General features: G+C 40.2%; 1 protein-coding gene across 5 annotated transcripts in view; it reads right to left on the bottom strand.

Moving 5' to 3' along the window:
• FAM171A1 (family with sequence similarity 171 member A1) overlaps window positions 1–23,927 on the bottom strand; it is a 98,332-nt gene that overhangs the window by 30,411 nt on the left and 43,994 nt on the right. For 2 of the 5 annotated variants that reach the window (XM_027800340.2, XM_055708780.1), the window contains 2 exons: window positions 7,230–7,457; window positions 1,660–1,752 (listed from right to left, as the gene is read on the bottom strand). The exons of 1 other annotated variant lie outside the window; for it this stretch is intronic. In XM_027800340.2, coding sequence (XP_027656141.1) covers window positions 1,660–1,702 — 43 coding nt within the window. In that variant the 5' untranslated portion in view covers window positions 1,703–1,752; window positions 7,230–7,457. Of the gene's footprint in view, window positions 1–1,659; window positions 1,753–7,202; window positions 7,458–23,927 lie in introns of those variants that run through there. 2 more of the 5 variants (XM_055708783.1, XM_055708781.1) reach the window with 2 other exon arrangements.

Genomic DNA, 23,927 nt, shown 5'->3' with positions numbered 1-23,927 from the left:
CATTCAAATACTGGTACCATGTCTAGGCTGTCTTTCATTTAGTTTTTATCCTAGGAGAATTCCCAAGAAAAGGAGTGTGGGCTGGTCCCACCAAACAGTTTTTACTGGGCAAGACTGAGAGAGAGCTCAAATCGCAACCCTTAGAACAGTCCAGGTACCACTTTCCTCCTTTATCTTCTTTCTCTGCTATACCAGCAGAGCCAATTATTCTAATTTAAATATATTGGGAACACCCTGGATCAATTCACTGAAGGGAGCAAGATTACGTGCAAAATATTTATGAGTGTCACTTGGCAGTTACAGATGTCCTTTTACCATCTCCCGTTTTTTTGAAGAAAGGAAGATGTAAACATGAAAAGACTGTTTCTTTTCAGTTATTTGCATAACATTAGCACATTTGTATAAGAATAAAAGTATTTAATACACCATGCTAGTAGAATACTGCTGGTAAACAATGTTTCATGTTTTGTCTAAAGGAATCCCTTGTGGTTTAACGCAGTTCACCATCCATCTAATTTACCACATTAGATAACGTCAGCTCTCGAATTGCAGAATATATGTGTGGCAGCTGTGCTGTTCTCCAGCTCCTTCTGAGCATTCCATCAACTACCTAATTTGTTTAGTGCTTTTTTAGCTCCAGTTGTATCTAGTGCTATCATTAATGAAAAGCCTGTTGTGTGTGTATGGTTTCTAACCGTAAAAAAATATGTCAGGAAGCCATAACTGTAATATATTTCCTCAGATAAAACATTGTTATCTTGGAATATTATTGAAGGTAGTATTCCCCTGTTATTAACTATCTGGTAGAGTTTAAAATTATAGTAATTGTAATACACGTGAATAATACACAGTTTATGCACAACAAAAGTGCTAACAGGATGGATGTCCCCCTGTTTTGGTTGATCAAGGTATCTTTAAAAACTTCTGTTCTCCTGTTATCAGACTTATCTCAGCTATCACATCAATTGAGCTAAGTTAGGTCAGATAAACATTTTTATTCTTTACTGTGCAATTCAGAAAACAGTGTTCATCTGACTAATACTACAGTTATTTTAACTTCTGTGGCCCTACAAAAAGGTGATCCGAACTTTATTCTTCTAACACAGTGAGTTTCCTCCTGTAGTATGTGGGTTTGCAGCCAGTCTGGTAAGGGGTCCACAGGAAGTACTTAAGAAAAGGAAGTTTATATAAAGTATACAACATTGCAGATATAAGAAATTTTCAATTGTTGTATACCCTAAATTTCTAAGGCACTCACAGTAGGAAGCAAGAAACAAAACCAGAGAAAATTCTTAGACAATAAGAACATCAGAAAATGTTTATTGCAAGGAAGATTAAATGAGGCTAGATGAAAAAGCATCCAACAGATAGCAAAAGTCATTCAATCTCTAGCTCTCAAATGGCACACAGAAGTCCAAACTTGTTTATTATCAAGTAACTCAAATCCCCCCAAACCAAACCACAGCAGTTAGGGATGAATTTAGCTACTGATCAGTTTTGTAAAACTATCCACAGAGATGCAGTCCCCAGGGAACTCAGAGGAACTCCCCAAGAAATACCAGTTTCACCAATGGGAGAGAGTTCAGAAAGTATCAGGCTGTCAGGCTTTTTGGTTAGCGTCTCTCAAATTTCAGTTCTGACTTCCAAAAACCAGCATACCTTGAAATCCTGAAACTATCTGGACTACATCGTCGTAGACCATTAGAGTAGCTGAGCGTTCAGGAAGAAGGCCGAGACTCAGTGAAGAGAACACTGTGGGAGAGAAGTGGTATTTGAATTCTTACAACCATAAGGCAACAACAGCAGCACTTACTTTCTTCCACAATTTTGCAAAAGCAGGCCACCCAAACTATTAAAATCATATTGTATACATGACAGAAACCACATGCATTTTCTAAACCAAATAATTAAATTGCCAGGGTAATTATTACTGAACTAAACAACATGTTCTACTCTTTTGACTCCAAGTCATGCATGGTAGCTCAAAGTACAGAATAGTGCAGTGTAAAGCAGGGTTTTGGGTTATAATTCCCAGATCCACAGAAAGACTTGTCATTACATAAAAAGGAGTGAAACACTAACTCAGACTGAGTTATTTTTCTGTGAAACAGCTATACTTCTTGCCTCAGGAATATTTTAATGAAACTTAACTTTTAAATACTTTGAGATTCTTACATAAAAAGTCATACAAAAAGGCAAAGTATGATGAATAAGTCTGAACAATTTGCTTTAAAATACAGCATGTCCTTACTGAGTCACCACCTACGCTGCAGAGTGCTATACATAGCAGAACTACTGTCGTTCCACCAGTGATGTAAAAGGGGACAGATAAACGGTATTTGCTGCAAGAAATCTGCCTGCAAGGACCACCTTTGCCACTGGATACTGACATTCCTTAAAGGGGCTGTCTGTATGCACACACATCTTTGGAGAGTGAAGAACACGGTATCATTTCATGCTAAGTTCTAAAGACCCAGAGGACCAGAAATATGTATGGGACTAGCCACTGGGCACACCTGACTCCCGCACCCATGAAAACAGTAAGAAGTAGACCTGCCTGCAGTCCATGTATGGCTTTCAAAGATAGAAGGAGAGGAGGAGATTAATGCAGACCAGTAATTTGGTAACTGGGCAGCATCCCACATTTGTACCTGGAAAGTACTCATCCCATTCTGAAGTGACCACAAGCTGAAGCAGACATTTCCAGAACTGATTAATAAAAGAACAGTGCAAACTCTTCTGATTTTCTGGAATTTGATAAGTTTCCTCTAAATTAATATGTATTACTTAATCCAAGAGATGATACAGATGATACCTACAAATAAGGAGATTGTACACTATTTCTGTTTTAAAACATATATTCTCTTTTTGAAGATCAGAAATTTTAGTGTTTGAGAGAAATGCAGGAGAAAGAAGAAACTAGGAGAAACACACTGTGAAGAACCATCATCTAAAAGATGGTCTTAAAAACATAGATGAACATTAAAAAAATAAAATAAAAAACAATGTTATTGCAAGTACAGCTGAGAATTTTCTTTCCAATGCTCTACATGTGAAACAGATCTAGATGTCATGCAACGTAAGTAAGAAAGCCTAGAATACATAGCACTAAGGCCACACAATTAGGAAATTTGTTTGTGTCTACTCCAATTAATTTGTGTGAAGAAAGCCAATATAATTTAGACACCCTGGGGAACTCAATACAATAAACCATGCCAACATCTTCTTCCATATACACCAGACTACAATGCATATATAACCTCTAAACTTCCCTTGGGGTTTTCTGCACTATCTTTTCTCAGCATGACAAAGGCAGAAAGTCATAGTTTTTAAGGCCAGAAGGATGACTGTGATGATCCAGTCTTACTCCTGCATAACTACAACCATTCCCTGAATTAGTTACTGCTTCAGATCCAATAGCTGTGCTTAAACTAGAAAACTCTTGTAAAGGAGTCCAGTGGTGAAGAATACACCGCATCACCAATGCTCTAGTAAATAATTATGACAGCAGTTAACTATGTGCCTTTTTACCCATCCAAATTTATCGAGGTTAGACTTCCAGTCATTTGATCTTCTTTTTACACAAGCCCACTAGACAGAAGAATTCTCTCTTAACCCGCTTCCTGTTCTCTATGCAGGTACTGATGGACAATGATCAAATTACCCCATGAACTTTCTCTCTGGTAAACAAAATAAATGAAGCAGCTCCAAGTCTTTCCCCGTAAGCTGTATTTTCCAGTGTTTTAATCACTCTTGATACAACCCTGCCATTTTAAACATTTTTCTTGAAGCATGGATCCAGAACTGGACACACATTTCCCTGAGAAACTGCACCAAAGACAAGTTCTGATATACTATACTCTGCCTTCTCAGTCTTTACAGCTTTTATTTTACAGCTAAGGACCAAATTATTCTGCTTTCTTGCAGTGCTGCATTGGGAGATGATTTCCAACCATTCATCTACCATGACTCACATGTTTTCTGCAGAGTCGCTGTTTTCCAAATAAGCTCTCCTGTCCCAGAAATACCATGAGCGTTCTCTGCTCCTAGAATTACATTTCACCACAGTGAATACCATGGCATGCTTTGACTGACCCTGTCAGGTAGCCTGAGCTGTGCTGCCTCAGCAACTTCCCTCTCTCCATTGCATGCACTGTTCCAAAAATGTCCTCTTAAATACAGACTACCAGTTACACAATTTTTTCTTCCCAATTTTTTACAATGAAAAAATCTATGCGTAGCCAAGAGCAGATAGATGAGCACATCTCCCATCATGAACACTTCAACAACTCAAGTGATGTTAAATTAATGAACTGTTAATAAGTGGAGTCATGGCTCTGCTGATAAATATTTTAATGGAAAAAGAGATCTTAATCTTTTCCTCCTACCATTTATTGCTATGTAAATAAATAATCCTCCTGCTTAAGTGGTAAAGAGCTAGTAATTATTTTGGTTAATATGAGAAAAGTTCATTTCTGCCGAATTATGAGAACAGAAAACCCTCGATGCTTATTCCTTAAAGCTATTACAATAATATCACATGTTCAGTGACTGCACAGCTTCTCAACGTAAGACTGTAACTAATGCATACTAGTGTGTGACAGAAGAATCCTGATCCTTTGGCACAGTCCTGTTACAGTACTTTAAACATTACTAGCCTACAGCTCTCAAACCTACTCCCTGCTTGTGGCTGTCATTTAATTTAAAGTAAATGTGTCCACACAGGTTGGCACATTAGATTAAACCACTGTCGTGGGTGGAACACTGCTCAGAATGGCGTATCTGCTCTGTGAGGTGACAGCTGCTAATACTGTTAAAAGGCATTTTTGGGAAATGAGGATTCTGCTTTCCACGTGTGCCCAGACTGCACACTGCAGAATAAAGAAGGCCAGGCTGGATGGGGCTTTGAGCAACCTGGTACAGTGGAGGGTGTCCCTGCCCATGGCAGCAGGGATGGACCTAGATGATCTTTAATGTCCCTTCCAACTCAAACCATTCTATGATTGTAAGATTTAAATACGCTCCCTGTTCCCCATCATTCAGCTCTGATTAAAAATAACACCACCACCACTTCCACGGTTTTCAAAAGTTCTATACCATGCTATTACAAGCATGATAGGTGTTTAAATACAAACAGTCCTTGTGAAGTTTTTTTAAAGACTACAGGCATCATCTTATTCAATATGAAAAATAACATCCTAAGTATCTTGGGCCTGAAATTTTATGTCATGTCCCTTTTAAGGGGTAATTCAAAGAACAACCCTATTAACTCTACATAGGGTGTATCAAATTGTAACTTGTTGTTTCTTTAATCAAAGAAAGGATTAAGTTCAAGGTACAGAAAGCAAAACAAAGGATTCTACTCCCAATTAAATCAATGGCAAGATATCTACCAGTTCCAACAGGGGAAGATCAGAGGTCAAAGTAATCTATTTTCTGAGGTAAGTTCACATTTCAGCCATGGAAAAAAAGATTTTGTGGAAAATGTATACAATCACTGCTCTTTAAACTTCAATGACTTACCAAAACAACAATGCCATGTTTGATTCCCTTCCCTCAAAATCAAGATTTAAGAAAATGCAACAAGCAAAAAACCTAACCAAACAAACTCCAGGCCATGGAAGAGTAGGTCACATTGAAAAGATCTAGGGCAGAGCCAGAAAGATATGAGACACAAGGCAAGAAAAGGTACAGGCAAGAAACCGTTATTGCATACTTTATGCCTATCATTGTGAGTATGCTAGGGAAGCTGCACTTCATCTTGTTTAAACAGAAAAAAAAAAAAAATCAAGAAAATTTCTAAACAGAGTCACAGAAGAATTATGGTTGGAAGGACCTCTGGAAGGCACCTGCTTCAACCAGGCAAGGAGGTGTCCAGTTGAGTTATGAGTATCTTTAAAGATGGAGATTTCATGACCTTTCTAGGCAACCCATTCCAGTCTTCGACTACTGCTGCTGTAAAGAATTGTTCCCTTTTATTTATTTGAAACTCTTCCTGCTGCAACTCATTTCAGCTGCTTCTTATTCTTTCACTATGCACCTAAGAGCCTGGCTTAGCCTCTGCTATGGTTCCATTAAGCAGCTAGAAAACATGGCAGAATACAGTAGAGGAAATGTGGAAGAAGTCAGTCTATCTTATCTGAAGCAAGCAAATGCAGGCAAGAAAATAGCATGTTGAAATGCCTAAAGCATAATTCTGGGTTTGAAGAGATCCAAGTTCCTTTCCCTATCTGAAAATACATTTGCTGCTTGACCTTGCGGCAAGTCACACAGTCCCTCTGGCTATGTTGATATTAATGCATAAAATGAAGCCAAGGTATGTGATCGAACACTTCTCTGTGATCATTTATACAATTTAAATATTAGCCCTTAAAACCTGGCATGGCTTTGGCCTGGGCTAGTTATCCAATCTCAGGTGGTATTTAGGTGTGATTTGGGTATAATACAAGCCTGGGATCATTCTCAAACTACTCAGACCCTAATTGTAGCTGGGGATTAGAGGAAAGTCATATGAAAACTGGGGATGTGACCTTCATCTAGATGTTACAACTCAAGATCTGAAAGCCAACCTCAATCTGTTCTATTTAGCAGTATAGAAACAGTCTTCATGACTCAGTTTCCCCTCCTGTACAACAAATTTCAAGTGTACCACTTGCCATAAAATTTTGAGGCATTCTGATAAAAACTAACATGCAAGTATTAATGTTATATTTGTTTGCCTGTGGAAGAAACATGCTAATTAAGTTAGGAAAAAAAATCCTTACATCTGGATAACATAACTGCAGATTAAAACTGTCCTATGGACATGGCCAAGAACTGAAAGTCCAGGGCCTATTTCGTACACTACACCCTACGGGGCAACAGCTGTTGCTACACCTTGGGAGAGAAATGAATGAGTACATCACAGCTCTTGAAACAAAGTACTTGGAAACAGAGTGCCCATAAAGAAAAAGATCTGGAAATGATTTGTAGTTTCTGTGGAGCTGTAAGAGCACCAAGAGTTGTTTAAAAACTGATGTATCACTGTATCAAGGACAGCCAGAAGGAGAGTGAATCTTTGCACAGCCCTGATGTCACAGATTAACTGAGGAAGAAACCTTGCTTTTTTTGAAACACACAGATGTTCTTCCTCCCACCCAGGATCACAAGCATTAAAACTCTCATACAAAACTGTGTAACTTCCTTTAGATGCAAAATCTTACCTCAGAACAAAAATAAAGATCTCTTACCAGGCAATCTTACAGGTTTCCATGGTGCAGAATTTGGCACATATGCATGTTTACTAGCAGTCACTATCAGCTGATTGCCCAACTTATACTGAAACTTGAGGAAGGCAGTGCCATCTGCTCCTGAGGTTCCAGATGCAATGGAGATCTGGTTGGTAAAAATCTCAATGAAGGCTTCAGTTACTGGCTGATGTGTGCTGGCATCGCTTACATGGACCTTCAGCGTTACTTCTGTAATGACAAACAACCACAGCAATTATCGTCCAAAAAGCTTCTGCAGGAGGCAGCAGTTAGAACATGCTAGCACACCAATGACCAAAAAGACACCGGGCTCAGTGCTAACCTCTGACACTTTGGTGCTAAGTATGACCTCTGGTCCTGGCCTGCAGCTCTCCATTTCTGGCAGTCACTCTTTTAGAGACACTGCAGATTCTGCCACAAGCCAGACCACATCCTGAATTATTGCCCTACTGCTAAATCCAGCTGTGGAGGCATCTGTCTTCCACCTATGACCCACATGCAACTGGGCAGAACATCACCAGGGGCAGTCAACATTCCCTTTGATGGGTACTGTTGTGAGGGAGGGGGTTATTTCCTGCTAAATTACTCCATCCCCCTTTAAGACAACAGGTACCAAGTGAATCTCACAGTAGCATCATAATTCTAAATGTGTGTGCTATCAAACATCATGCATTAGTCACAGATAGCACAGCAACGTCACTCTGTAAGGTCCCTGCCTTGCTATGCCTCTGCTCCAGCCTGCCTTCTCCATCAGCAGTGGGGAGAGGGAAAGGCTGCAAGCGGGCTGTGCTCCCTCTCCCCTTCCCCATAGCATTTCTCTCCTTGTGTAGCAAGGGAACACAGGAAAGTGCTGTCACAGAAGCCCAGAAAGAAAGTGGGCAACAGTGGGCTGTGTTACAGTCAGAGGTTTTGAAACCTGGTAGGAAAGATTGCCCCAGCTGGCACAGGACTTCCCTGGTGATGTCTAACCAAAGAGTGAAATCCCACAGGTTCAGGTCCTTGTCTTCAAAGCACAGGACAACCAGGTGGGATGCAGAGAGCCAGCAGTTCCTCCCCTGCCTCCCTGTCCACTGGCCCTTTTTCTGAAGGGGCAAAAATGTCACAGCCCCTAGTGATACCTGCTTGTCTGCCCTGATACTACCACACACAACTGCTGGGTACGAGAAGCAAAGAAGTCATGGTTAAGGCCGTCAGGAGAATCATACATCTTGTAGACATGCAGTCAGAAGCAAACACAATGGACTACATTTTCCTTGAGTAATTTGCCATTTTTCCAGAAACAAATTACTTGTTTAAATGTTTCCAGATGTACAATATTGGTCCACTCCGGGGCACTCCTACGACTAAACCATGTATTGTGTCACCAGGCTTTTGTTACATAAAGTGGAGTGGCTTGTGCAAGACAGTCCCTCTGGAAAGCATTCCTCTGTATCTACTATTATTTTTATGCCCCTCCAATAGTTCCTCTCCCTCATGCTCTAAAGTAGCAGCTGTTGCCTTTCTTCAGTAACTAGACTTAAACGAAATGCTGTGTTGAAAAGACCCAGCAACGGTCCAATGCCTCCACCAAGCCACTCCTTGGATTTTTTCGCTTACAGTCACCTTGTTCTCCTAAATAAGAACCTAGCTCCCTCTTTGCTCTCCCACTCTCCCCCTTTCTCTTGTTCTCACCCTCATCTTTGGAAACTCTGATTTCTTGCATGAAGTCCCCTACCTCAGCTTACTCCATTCCCCAAGGTAGTAGACAATATTTTGCGAACTCCCTTTTTGTGTCAGGGGAATTCAGCCCCTAATAAGCAAGATGCTCACACTCCACATCCAACTCATTTCTTCATGTGCTGCCCAGAAAAGAGACCATGACCTCCTTTTCATATATATTTAAAAACAATACATTGATCTTCCCAGAAGAGTACTGGTGGTACAGTTCTGTTATATCATTACTGTGCATTAGGATTTTAAGAACTTATTTTGGTGTAAACCCTGAGCGAGCAAGACAAAACCAGCAAGAACAACAGCAAAGAACTTAACAAAATCTCTGTTGTGAATTTCAATAGTGAAATGACACAACAGAGATGCTGAGAAACATGCTGTAACAATATAAAATTTTAAAAGGATGTCAGGATCTAAAACAAAAATATCAGCACATCCGTCCTAAGGGCATTTCAGCCAGAAAGACATCGGGCCCTTTTACAAGTGGAGACCTTCTGTCTGAATCCTACAGTACAGAAAATATAAATATCAGGCAGTCCTGAAGAAAAACCCCATTAGAGAAATTAATCATCATTGCAGCCCGCACTTTAGAACTTGGCAACGGAGGATGCCAAGTTAGAGGGGATCAGCATGAAATACATTCTAGCTATTAAAGATTCTGGATTTGTTCCCAGTTTTGCATTTAGTAGTCAAAGAAAAAAACATATACTGAAAAACGGTGTCCATACACTCTGGTGCGCATGCAGAGAATGCCTCCTTAGAAACCTTACCCTGACCACCAAGCAACTTGTGAAATCTTGTGCATGTGAAAGGCAGCCTCATTAATCAAAGGAGGAACGCATATGTGTTTACGTATTTACAAACTGTACACATATTTACAAATGTGAGGGCAAAAAGCAATATAAGTTTTTATTTTCAAAATGTGCAGGAACAATACGCTTAGATCCAAAGCCAGATAACTGTGCTGTTCATGTTTCCCACTTTGAATTGCCTAGCAAAGAATGCTGAAGAACAGATGCAGTTAAGAATAATGGGTTATGCATTAAAGAAAAAGCAAGGGAACAGGACAAGCTGAACATTGTGGTTAGCAATTTCAGTAACATGAAAGTTTAGCCTTTTCTAAAACAACCACATAAAGAAAGAACCAAGGAGCTCTGTAGTATTATTAAATACTAATCAAGGAAGAGGATAAGAAAACAACAGAGGTACCAAATTATTTAATTCCTTATAGGCATCCAAAATTCTAGAATAGAGCCTAATACTAAAATTGATCAAGAGACAAAGACTGATAAACAAAAATTTTCTTGTATACACATACCTAGCTCTCTATTCCCAAACGAGAGCTAGCCATGGATACCTCCAGTAGGAAATTCCTCTATCCTTCACTCTATAGCTATACAAAAGCTTCTGTCTGCATCCTTCTCCCTTTCTGATAAGGAAGGATAAGGGTTTCCAAAATCCTGTTTCCAAATGGAAATGACAAAGGCCATCATCCAAGATGGAAGACTGATGCCCTGAAGACCAACAGACTGGAACTATTGTTCCAAACCACCGTCACTAGATCAGACACTGGGCTTTTTTTCTCCTTCTTCTTAATATTTAGACTTGTTTTTTCCTGAGAAGATAGAGAACGTCCTAGCAGCCTGAACAACCCCAGTGCCTTTTCATGTTTAATCTTCCCTGACATACTTGTGAAATGTATGTAACTTGCTTAATTCAGGGCTTTTTCCCATGCAACAGCACCTTTTTCTTCTTACCTAATGCAGCAGTGAAGTCACAAACACTAAACCTGTATTATCACAGTAATTTCCACAGCAACATAATGATCACAAGCTTTAAAGTGGAGAGAAGTTGTTGAACAAAACCTCCTCTCAAACAGTGGGAGGGATGAGAACAGTCTATAAAGACAGACTGCTATGAAAACTTAAAGCAATAAGCAAGTTTCAGAATATAGGAGATACTCAGGCATGTGAAGAACAGAGGGACTGATGAAAGGAGAGAGCAGAGTAAGGACAGCAAGTGATCCAAGATCAGTCTGACCTCAAATTAAGAGAGGTCTTAGACTGAAGCATGAGGTATACTAAAAGAAGTGTTTAATTAGATAAAGCTGCTTAGAAGACTCATTATTAGCTAATGAATAGAGTCTTTAAAATATCTGGCAAACATTTTAGTTGGTACTCCAAGCAAAACAGTGGGGATCAAGCAGATACATTATTCTTGAGTTGTACAGCCTACCACAGCAAGGAGCTCACACAGAATTAAAGACACATGGACTCCAAGAAGGAATGACATCTGCAGCAAGTGGGGAACATGATGGAGGCAGGGAACTGAAAGAACTGTGGAAGATGAACTCCAAGAACATGAACTGCTACAGAGAAGCGTGCCTCATTCTTCCACAGATTTGTGATACTGCTGTGCTTTCTATTATTTACTACAATGGGAATATTCCATCACTAAGTTCTGAAGGAGCCTTGCTCTGTGCTACCGGTGAGGTCCTGGAGGAAGGAAGGGGACATCAAGGTGCACAGTGCTGATGTTTCCTCACTGCAGAGCAAAGCAGGGATGGCCAAGGTGACAGGCTCTGGGCTGATGAATTCACTCGAGACAGCTGCGATCTCTCCAACCTCCCCAGACAGGCCAGCCACATTCAGGACAGGCTATACCTGAGCCAACAGCCCTGTCTAACATACCTGGGTCCTGACCAGTGTGGTGTGAATGTGACTCTTTCAGACCTGGGCTGTCTGGCACATGGTTCCCTGCTGGCTTGCAATACAGTGAGCACAGGTAGAGCCAGAATAATTTGCCTGCACCACTAGCAAGTGCCCTGCATTGTATTTCTATAGGAATATTTCATGTCCAAAGCAAAAGCTACTTATAATAGCCATTCATTTCCAGCAGATAAAACCACAGGCAGATAGCCTGTCTGTATGTGCAAGAATACTTTCCCCCTCTCTGAAAGTGCAGCAAGGAACAGGTCACTCACAAACGTTAAATAGTGCAAGCCATCTGGGAAGCCCTGCAATTCTGCTTCAAGAATCCCAAAGCAAAGTGGGAAAAGGTTAATGGGAAAACAGCACATACAGGCATACATTCCACATAGAGATCAAGGTTGCTGCATGTATATGCTCAAGCAAGTAAGTCTAGCCTAAATCTCTTTTCTTATAGTTCTTATAGTCCTTTGTCTTCTCTCAGAAATCACATCTTGTTTTTTAAATGAGCACAAACCAAAACTACTAGTTAAAGTGAAAACATCTGCTTAAGTTTAACTCCCTCCCAGTTTTCTAGTACTACATTTATTGTCAACTACATAAAAAAAAAGACCCCAGCAACTCCAAGGTTATAATTTGGGAAAGTTAAATAAAAAAAAAGACAAAAAAAAATCCCTTGCATTTTAGCATTCTAATCAAGAAGCCCATCTGTCTCCTTAATCTGATTTTTTGAGATTTTACTAAGTCTAAACTTTTTCTGAGCAATCCTTCCTGTACCATCTGCTTTATGAACCACACTGCCTCCTCTGAAATACAAGTAACCTTAAGACAACTATTTCTGCAGTTGCAACTCCTCTTAGACTCACAACTCGTCTTTATATTACCGTGAACTCCCAGTTTGGGAACAGTTTCCTTCAGTATCCTGAAGGTTATCCTTCCTGGTATCGTCAACGCTGTCTTCTACAACCAAACTCCTGAAAAGTATTGTTTTGCTTTGGGTTTTGTTGTTGTTGTTTTTTAAAAGCCAGTAATGTTACATAGAAAGGAAAAACCTAAGCAATCTAAGTGATGGCACAATGTCAGATCTCAAATACTGAAATAAACAGAGAAAATTTATGACACAGGTTAGAAGTCAAAGATCACAATCTTATTTGGATCCCAATCCTGAAATATGGTTTCTGTGCACAAACCCCTCTGTCAGGCAGACTCCCATTGACGTCGGCTGGACAGATGATCCCTTTTGGGAATGGGCTGACACAGGCCACTGTTATCACTTATCTTTTCCTCTGGGAGTCCCCTATCCATGGACAAAGTCAGGATATTACCAAAGAAAGAGATATTTAAATTATCTAGGTTTTGATTAGAAAAAGAAAACTTCCAGCTCATTTAAAAAATGCCATTATGAACTTTGTTTAAAATTGTATTGTCCGCTCTGACTGAGCTGACTGACAACATGCCTGATTTTGAATCCTACGTGCCAAATGGGTAAGTCTTTCTGCCTCTTAACCTTTTGTCCATGTGCAAGGTCACTGCTCAACAATAGGATTTTCATTAATCTAAAGGAAAACATTTTCATAGAAAAAGGAGTGTTCTCCATCCCCTAGCCACAGATGCCAATTCAAGCATTTACATACCATCATATCTTTCTAACGTACTGCATCAAGAAGGCTCTACCGACAACCATGCTTCAAAATAGTAGCAAAGTTCATGTAAAGAAAAAAGAAACATGTATGTAAAATCCCTCCAGAAGCACACAGATTCTGATCTTTATTGATGTCACCACCTGAAAAGTAAGTTCAGAAGTACCACCTCAAATGACAAAATAGGTGGGCTTGTGGAAGAGTCACTGCAGAGATGATTACACCCTCTGTTCAGAACAGGCTCTGGTCGACGTTACAGGAAAACCATTGGTGCTACACAGCCTTCCCCTCCACCACATGTGACCAAGGTTTCAACTGGGGTGAGTGTCTGCCACTGATGTCCAGGGAACCCAACCATGCAGAGGGTGGGATGCGGGAGGTCTGCTTCTGCTCATTGCCTGCTCAGCAATTCTCAAGATAATACTAGGGCTGCTACAGTCCCTAGCATCAAGCAGAAAGATCCTTACCTTCTGTCCACAGTACTACCAGCCAAACTCTAGCAAGGACCACACAAGAGGGCTTGGTTCTCAGGCCCACACTTCAAGAATTTAGAAAGGAGAGGGGTTCAGAGAAGAGACACATAAAAATCCAGGGGACAGGGAAGCAGCATTAGGACTGGCCATCTGAAGAACCCAACCTCTCCAGTTACTGTAAGAGAAGGCTGGATCACTGTGTATAACAGGGAAACTGCAAAAAAATGTCAGCTGAGGACCTTTAGTCTTGCTGACAGAGATACAGCATGACCCAACAGCTGTACACAGAGCTGAAGCAAACTCGGATGTCATTTCTTTGCAACAAGAGAACAGCTGACTGGATGGCAGATTCACTTGTGCTGACAGACTATGGGAAGATTTATTTTCTTTTTTTTTTTTAATAGCTCTAATTTTAGTTCTAGGTGCTTAGTTAAGGCTTGCAATTAATGTTTAATTCTAGAACATTTATGAAGACAGCCCAAATAGTTGTCTGCAGTGTTTCTTTTTAGCACTGCAATCCAAATTTGCTACACACATTTCTGCTTTATAGGTCAGCTGGAAGACTATCAGTATTGTCCTCAGCACACTGAGCACTTGTAGTGTGATGACTACAATTAACTCACACCTCGGAAGTTAAAAAGGAACTTTTTTCCCCAAATGCACAACTGACTGTGATTTCTGAGTTTTTCTTTTATTCCTCCACCTTGCTGTTCCTCAGAACCAGTAGAGATCTGATACAATGGGAGCTGCATAACCCAGTCTCCTGGCTGGCACAGAGAAGCCCTTCTGCAATAACGAGTCAATGCATCTTGCTCACCTCATCTCAGCAGACAAGCAGGATCCAGGGTCATAGAGGAGGCTGCTCTCAGGTGGCACTTGAGGCTTTTTCACCCTTCTCTGCAGCACAGTTTGATTCATCTACATTTCTCATCTAACATTCCTTGCCGCTGCAAGTGCCTTCAGGCATTGCTGGCACTGTGACTGGTTCCTCTAGTACACAAGAATTTAATTTCCGGGGGGCTGAAATGGTTTATTTTAATTAAAATAATTAGACTAAAGCCTTAATATTCAAATAGAGCACAGTGGTCTGTGAAACGATGGTCAGACAGGTGCCCTACTTGCCTCTTCAGGATTAAAATCTATTAAAAAAAAGCATTTAGAAACTAAAACCATAAATACATTAGCTTATCTCAAAATACATTATTTCCTAGTGATAATGTACACAAATGTTAATAAAACATCACAAAAGGAACTCTGGTACAAGAACTAGAGCAATATATGTCATGCCCAGTGACAACCAGGCTACTACATGACCATATACTCAAAGAGGAGGAAGGGGCAGTCAAAGGATAATAAAGACGTTCATCACACAACCGTCCAACATTTAAAAGAGGATTTGCATGTCCTGACCCACTAGAGCCTAGAGCACTACCACCAAAATTAATTTATTGGAAAAAAAAAAGTAGGAATTTGCTTTAATTAAAAAAAGTGAGAGCTATATGCATAATGCCCAGATGAGTCTCTGATACCCTATTGTTAAGTGATTAAACAAGCATTTATAATTAACTTGAAACTCACGTGGCTATGAAACTCATGAATAGCAATAGTTGCATTAACAGGTCTGCTTTTGATCTCTACAGGAACTGTGCATGACACAAACTAATTTTATTTCCAAACCTTGTCTTTCAGACATGGAATTATATAAAGATACTGTCATGGAGCGCAGATGGAAGTTGAGTTTCAAAGCTTTAGCTTGCCACACGCATAATGCATTCTTTACAAGACATGAAAAAGTAATCCCTGCTTAAAACCTCCCTTTTTTCCTAATAGAGTCCTTTGAAACTCTGTTTGGAGATCAATATGGAATGAAAAGATAATGCACTGATATTTTTCAGTTGCTGAGCATTAGAGTTCTCCACTGACTCAAACAAGACCGCAGCTGATTTTGCAACATCAGCTCTGAGGATAACACCACATTTAGCTCAGCTGCTGCACAGCTCACAGGGGTTTTAAGCCAACTTTATACCTACTGCATCCCCAGTCTAGTTTGGGGGAGGGCAGAAAGGGAAAGCTTGGATTTGCTTAGCCATGAATGGATGTGTTATATTTTCTTGGAACAACTTATTCCTAACTCTATTAAAAATAGTATGCATCTGATGAAAACAATTTAAAGCAGATGTACGCTACGTTTAAGTGAACCAGTGTATATGCAATGTGGCAGCAAGGATACAAGCACTTTTCTTTGCTTATTTCCAGGTAGCTTTAATCTTAGGTTTAATCTCCACTTATTTCCAAAACCTGTTGTGAAAGCAAAGCTAGATGTCACTTTGGAAGTGTATTATTATTTGTGGTTTATTTTTGTGGGGTTTTTTAAACAAACCACTAATAACTCAAATAAACCCAACTCAATTGCCTCTCTACATTTCCACCGCACTCTGCAGTGCAGACTTCCACTCTCAACTTCGTGGTCCACTAATGTAAGCTAATACAGGCAGAGGCAAATTCTTACATTAACATTTTATCTAGGTACTTGCACGTTCTCTTTTTTCAAATATATAAATAGTCAATTCACTTTCACTTCACTCCTCGAGGAGGTTATCCCCAGCTGGCAGACAGAAAAATTAAGCATAGGTAAAGCTACACATGGTTAACAATCTCATTCCTCCAGCCCAGCCAGCCAAAGCAGAGAACTCTGCAGAGCTCAGCACTGCTGCTCAGCTACTCCAGAGCAAAACCAGAAGCATTCCTTCCCCTCCCACCTCCATAGCCTGGCTGGGGACTCCTGCTCCTTCTCTTGTGCTGCTCTGCTGCTGCTTGGACCTGTCACTGTGTTGGTTCCATTTCCTAACCCAGCACAGCACCAGCCTAACAAAATGAATGGCTTGTTCCCAGATTATCAGGTTGAACCGCTGAAGCAATGCAGCCCCAGGTGCCAAAATCAGCAGAAAGGGCAAGTGTGGGGGCGGAGAGGCATGAAGTGTTCTGGCCAAGTACAACACTGGCAGAGGAAAAGAAGGGAATGGGGACCACCCCTGCTGGTTCACGGGCAATTAGGTCAGCTCACCTGTACCACAAGCTTTAGGTCAGTACTTGGCATGAACAGATGCAATAGACATTTATTCTGCATTAGTCCCAAATAACTTCCTGACTACAGTACCTCTACCAGTGCATACTGGCACTGCAGCAGTAAAATCTCCTTTCTCCATGAGCATAGGATGCTAGTGACAATGCCAGGGAAGGGTTTGCTGGGAGCAGTGAGGAATTTCACAAGGGCACTGTGCAGGGTTTACAGCCACAGCTGGCATTTCTGTCTGGGTGGAGGGAGGTTACGGTTGGTTCCTCCTGACCCTATAATAAAAAGCATGCTTTCATTGACACCTCTACATGCCAGTTACTATGACTGCTGTTTTCTCCTAACTATAGCACTAGGGTTAATCCCCCCCTCCCCCAACTCGTCTATACTGAAACTTCCTTATCCTTCAAAAATATTTATTATGTTTCCAAGTTTTTGAGATTTTTCTGTTCAAAACAATGTTTGTATTTCCTCATTTAGAGTAATTAAAAAAATAATAAATTAACTAACCTGTGATCTAGGTCATCTTCTAGATAATGAATACAGACTTCAAACAGGAGCTGCTACATTTCCCTTCATCCTAACACTGTAAAGCATCCCCAGCATGACACAGGGCCATTTGTCATTACCCTTCGTTTACTCCTTCATCCAATCTCAGTCACACAGAAGAAGCCTTCTCTATCCAAGTCAATTAATTTTTCAATTAATATTTTTGAACCAGGCTGCTGTACTGTCTATATTTCAGCTGTGATGACTGCATATATACGCAAAACTTAACAACTGACTCAGCAACCAAAGCTTGCTTCAGTTTAAATTATCATAACAGCCATGGTGATCTTAATTCTTGGCAGGGGATTAATTTTAGGGCTGTTAAGATTTTATGAGAAAAAATTCTAATCAGAATAAAATTGTGAATTTAAAAAAAATATTTTCTATTCCCCTACACTGGAAGTCAATTATGCAAATCAGAAATTATTTGCTCTTTCACAAATTCACAATCGTTAATTGGAAAGTACAGTAATAGTTACACATAAAACGTTCATCTTTCTTACAGACTCATTTTATATAAAAAACTCAAAGCAACAGTGACCAGGGTTTCGATACACTGCTCATCCAGCTTATATTGCTTTCCACGATTGGGAAGAGCACCGGAACACATCCTTGTATTTCTTGATCATCTTGTAGCTCTGATTCCCGGTGATGCTTATCAGAGTCCCATGACTTGCAGAACCATATCCCTGCAGAGGGATCTGGACATTAAGAGGGACCTTGAGGTGCTGGAGCGTGTCCAGAGAAGGGCAACGAAGCTGGTGAAGGGTCTGGAGCACAAGGCTTATGAGGAGCGGCTGAGGGAACTGCAGTTGTTTAGCCCAGAGAAAAGGAGGCTCAGCAGGGATCTTACCGCTCTCTACAGCTGCCTGGAAGGAGGCTGTAGGCAGGTGGGGATCGGTCTCTTCTCCCAGATAACAAGCTACAGGACAAGAGGAGATGGCCTCAAGTTACACCAGCAGAGGATTAGATTGTGTATTAGGAAAATTTTCTTCACTGAAAAGGTGGTCAAGCATTGGAACAGGCTGCTCAGGGAGGTGGTGGAATCACCATCCCGGTATGTGTTTAAAAAAATATGTAGATGTGGCACTTAGAGACATGGTTTAGTGATGGACGTGGCAGTCCTGAGTTAATGGTTGGACCTGGTGACCTTAAGGTCTTTTCCAACCTAAATGATACTATGACTACCACTGCACTGTAGCTAGAAGGCAAAGGTTTTCAACCTGGAGTACGTCGTCCAGGCTTTGGGAATGTGTGACTTGGAGAAGCATGTTCATTTAGGTTGTATAATTGCCTGCCTAACGGGGGCCTCAAGGGAATAGCACTCTGCTGAAGGACTCACAGGGTTCACAAATCAGAATATTAACAAACCAGTGAACCACAGCAGAAATGGCTGATCAAAGAAAATCAGTGAATTATCTGTTCTCTTTAGAGATAAATCTGAATGTAAAATGCTGTGACCAGCCAATAAACAATGGAGGAAGGCTGAGAGGAGATAAGCAAGGGCGACATGCCCTGGAGCCCAGGGAATAAGGCAGGGTGTGACTGACCGCAGCTGCTACAGAGCTGACTACCTCAACACAAATGGGACCCGAGGGTTTGTTTTTGATGAGCAGCTGTCAGTTCAGTATATCAACTGACTACACCAGAGTGGAGTGGACCAAATCTTTCTCCCATGTTCATTAAAAGAGAATGTCTCCCAGACCAGCATGGAGACAGGGTACATACACAGCTCAGCTCAGCCTAGAATACAAAAACTGAACAACTAACAACAGAAATAAATAAATTCGAAGACAGCAATGGGCTTGAGCTGGTTTCAACCCATGCATTCCTTCTTGGTGGCTGGTGATGCCCAGCATCATGATGGATGAGCATATTACAGAGACCAGCAACATGTATCACACATTGATGGTGTGACTGAAATGTTACTGCCATTTCCTAAGTGCAAATTACATTGGTATTGTGATTTCAGTATATTTTCTATCACTGTGCTAAATCAAAAATCCCATGTAATGCTAAGTATCTTCAAATAAGTACATTTGATATTAAACATTATACTGTCCACATGTGGCCTACCTAAAAGAGTCCAGTCAGAGAGTACTGGACTGACAAATGCTCATATTATTTACTGGTTTGTTCATTTGACAACAGAAGAAGGTTATTGCTTACACTCTGGCATAAATTATAGCTGTAAACATCACTCTGCTCAAGCTCTCTCCCACAGTGCCGAACCCCTCAATTTTTTTCATTTTACCTCTTCTGTTTCTTATACTCGTGCTGCAAAACACACATCTGTTTAGAAGAACACTACCATGAAGGGCCACTGGCATTTTCAGTTTGACAAATAAATCCACTTTCCCATTATCAAGCAGATACGTAGAACTGAAAACATGCCAGTGGCACGCTCTGCTTCCTTGGTGCAGACAGCAACTTGAATATTGCAGGCCATTTAGTCTATGCATTAAGTAAGCATTTTAAAGCATTATACTGGTTTAAACAAAGAGCTGTACGTTTGGAAAGTGATCTACTGCGTACAATGTTTAAAGAGGAAGAAAGAGGAAGGAATTTCTAAATAACAAAATCATACAGATGCTAAACTTATATACAGAATCTGCATTAACAGATGGGGAATGTGCTGGGAAGCAAATGAAAAAGTACATATACAAGACCAATAGCCAACTTCTGAAAGGGCAAAATATGCTCTATTATGTTGGGCCTAAGAAGAATATAAGGTTAGCAGATGAAGGGCTCATGTATATTATGCATACATGCACACATGTATGTATGCTAAATTAAACTGAAAATACAAGGTACAGCTAATCACACCAACAGCATTTACTTAGAAGCTTCCTCAACACTACCAGTCCGTATCGCTGCCCTGAAACCCAATGCAAAAAGAAATTTACAGATACTTTCTGGGAGTTAAGGAAATACGTATTTCATACAGGGGTATAATATTTTTTGTTGTTTGCAATTAATTCTGTTCTCACATTTACAATGGAACTACTAATAAAAATAACAGTATACAAGAGTTAACCAATACTGTAAAGGACCAGCCCAATAAATTTAAAGCCTATTCTACCACATTTAGTCATAAATACAATTCCAGTGAGCACTACAGGAGTGCTAACCACCTTGTAAATATGCAAAATAGAGATAAGGAATCCTCATCTTGCCTTCTGAAACTTAACAGCTTTAGGAAATTATAAACATCAATTTTTAGCAATACATTCAGTATCACTTCACACTACATATAATTGTATTTGACATCCACTTTTCTGAATTACTGTACACATAATTTTAAAGTTCAGATAATTTCAACAGGTCCTGGGATTTGGGAAATTAACATTCTGTAATACAAAAATAAGGTACTCTTCCTGCTTTGCTGAGCATATGTTCTAAATCAAAACTGTTCTCCACTTTTTTTTTTTGTCGCCTCACATTAGGCCCTGGGAAAAAAACCTAACCACATAACCCAGTGGATGTGTGTACATACACACACTCACAATCCGCAGCAAGCAGTTTTACGGGAAAGCTGATGTATTTATTTCAACAACTGGTCTACTAACTCAAGCGGTCAGTTATTCTCCTGAGGTTACAAAATTACTTAAGGGAAAAGGACAGCAGATTGCTATTATTGCTCAAAGCCAGTCCAAATTCCCAGGCGGCCTTGTGCTACCACACTAGCACGACAAACTTTCAGCCATCAGCTGGCAGTGCACAATATGCATTGTGTTAAAGAGCATACAAAGCAGAGAGGTTAGGAGATCTAGCAGCACTCATCCAGTAGGAATTGCACGTCTACTCCAAGGATGCTGACAATCAGCTGAGCTGCCTAGATGTTTACAAAGAGAGAAGGACTTTGAGTCCACTGCTCCAGTACAGTATCAGACAACACAGCGCAGCAAAACAGTAATAGTTCCTGTTCTACGTAGTCACAACAGAATTATACGGGCACATTAACATCCTCTACCCACATACATGTGGATGAAGTATAGGAGAGACAAAATAATTAAAAATCAAGTTGCCTTAAATGGCAATGTAAAACAGCATATCTGCGGACTAGAGTTGCTGCAAGAAACGGCTGTTACACTAATGCCAAGTTGTTCAATGTGAGCAAGAAGGATTTTAACTTTGGCTTTGGATCATTCAATCAGATACTCCCATCTGAGCGGGTAGTCAAATAAAGAAAAAGTGTGGCAAGTAACAATCATTAATAGCTAATGTGAATTAAACAACCTTTACTATCTGAACTTTAAGTTCATCTTTCTAGCCATTAAATGAATATTAAAACTGGGCTAAAATTACTTCATGGTTATATTCACATAGACCACAGTATCCTTGGGATCGTAAATAGTACATAACATGCAAGATTATAACTCAGCTAAGTATAGACACTCACAGTATACAGACACTCATTTAAAATATGGTGATTCTTATGTTACCTGCAGTACCAAAGCCAAGCAAAATATATTTTGTATTCTTTTACATGGGCATGCTTACATATAAAATATTGCTGTCTACTTTGGAAGTTGCTTTTTAAATTCATTTTTGTTACTGACAGGTTAAAACTGCAGTGAGGTGGGTGGAATTTCTTAAAATTGCTTTTCAGCTAGGAATCTCAGTAAACATTATTTTCTAGAGCCACCATTCCAATTCTCTTGGTGGAAAGGACTTCTAGAAAAATCAAATAGCACCTGTGAAACATAATGGGTGAGATTTCATGATTCACTTAGGGATGCAGCGCTAAACTTGCCATCAACACAGACAGTGGTAGAAGCAGATGGCTTTGTGGGCCATAAGGTACTTTTGCACCATCCTACACTTTTCTGCAAATTACGAGGGGCTTCCTGGCAAAATGCTCTGGGAGCTGCCTGTTACATCAGCTGTTACAAAGCTTGGACTCTGAAGATGCGGCCTTAGCCTCGACAGTTTTCTCATTTCTGATGCAGAGGCTACATCAGAGGGCATGGGGAAAGAGTCTGCAAAAGGCAGCTGTGCCTCTCTGGCAACCAGAGTAGTTGCAGGGCATCTTCCCTGGCCCAAGTTCCTAGCACAGCGTAATATGGTGCTCACAGCTGAACGGTCTCACCCAGGAATTCCAGTCTGGGTTATTTTCCACTCCTGTGCTTAAGTCTCCTTTGGCATAAAACCACCACCTCTTTGGCCTGATGAGCTACTGCTGAAATAACTTGGACAAGATGACGTGTTTAGTACCACAGCTAAGGATTTTCACAGCTGTTTGTTAAACACCTTGCTTCATATTTAGGTACCTTTGCCCTGCTGTTCTCCCACTCCAAGACTCCATCACTTCCTAACATCATAATAAAAGTTATTTTGTATGTCTGTATACTATTTTAAAAAAGGAAAAAAATGAAAGCTCTGCAAGAGATAAATTCAATCAAGTGATAAATTTAAAAACTTGAAATAAGTGCATTTACACTAAAACAATATGCCTTGTTCAAACTACTTTTTATTTAAGTAGCAGTGATAGCAAATTATAGCAAATATGTTTACACAGCAGACTTGCCACAGCTAACCAAACATATATTTTGCTTTTGGGTCTCTGCAAAATTTTGGGACAACCCATCCCAAATTTCACATGAGATTATACCAATCTGCAGAGAAAAACAGGTTTTAGAAGTTCATTCTACAAAGTGCACAGAAATTTTAAATTACTTTTAAAATCAAGACTTCTCATTTTCAACAACTTCACTGCAACTTTTGCTACTTTGCTCCCAAAAAGAGTCCTCTTGAAAATATGCATCCTTTTTAGATCACTTACTGCAGTGACAGCAGGCACACTGATTCCAGCAAGTGTAGCAGCTCAGTTCTGAAGTCTCCAAACCTTTTTCCAAATCAATTAAATCCAGAGTTAAAAGAAGCCCACCAAATCATGCAGCACAGTATTTTGAATACCTGCAACATGGTATGATCATGAAGTTCAGAGTAGGGGGAACGTCCCTTGGTACACCGGAGTCCTGGTGCTCCTATAGCTGGGGCGAAGAAACACAGGTTCCAGGAGACTCACAACAAAAGCAGCATACTCCTCTCATTTTGTGTGGGCAGCCTGCAGTAATTACTCTTGCGTATCACTCAGCTACAGTTCACAGATGGGTACTTGACCTACTCCCTTTTGAGAAAAGCAATCACCCTACTGGTCAATTTTGGTTTTCATGGTAGTGCTTTCCAAGCTCTGTACAAGGCCCTTGAACATACAGATTATATCAAGGGATTCATGAATGACCCCTGAACAAGAGCAAGCCTTAAAAAAGCAAGCCATGAGGCTTACCAGTGTTATACTGGCATTTTTACTGCTACTGGGTTTTTAAATATTTTTAATAGAATCCATAAAAGCAAAAGGGCTAAAAGCTATTGATGAATTATGAGAGAAGTCTATTAAGATGGCAGTGGGGTTGCTTCTTGTTTTGGGGTTCTTAAGAAACTGATATTCACAGACACTATTTAGGAAAAGGAGCTCCAAACTTGGAAAGAAAAATAGTGCAGTAACAGAAGGTAAAAAATGT

Source organism: Falco cherrug, chromosome 4, assembly GCF_023634085.1.
Source record: "Falco cherrug isolate bFalChe1 chromosome 4, bFalChe1.pri, whole genome shotgun sequence".
In the NCBI taxonomy this organism is placed as follows: Eukaryota; Metazoa; Chordata; class Aves; order Falconiformes; family Falconidae; genus Falco; species Falco cherrug.
This window is presented reverse-complemented; position numbering and strand designations above follow the sequence as displayed.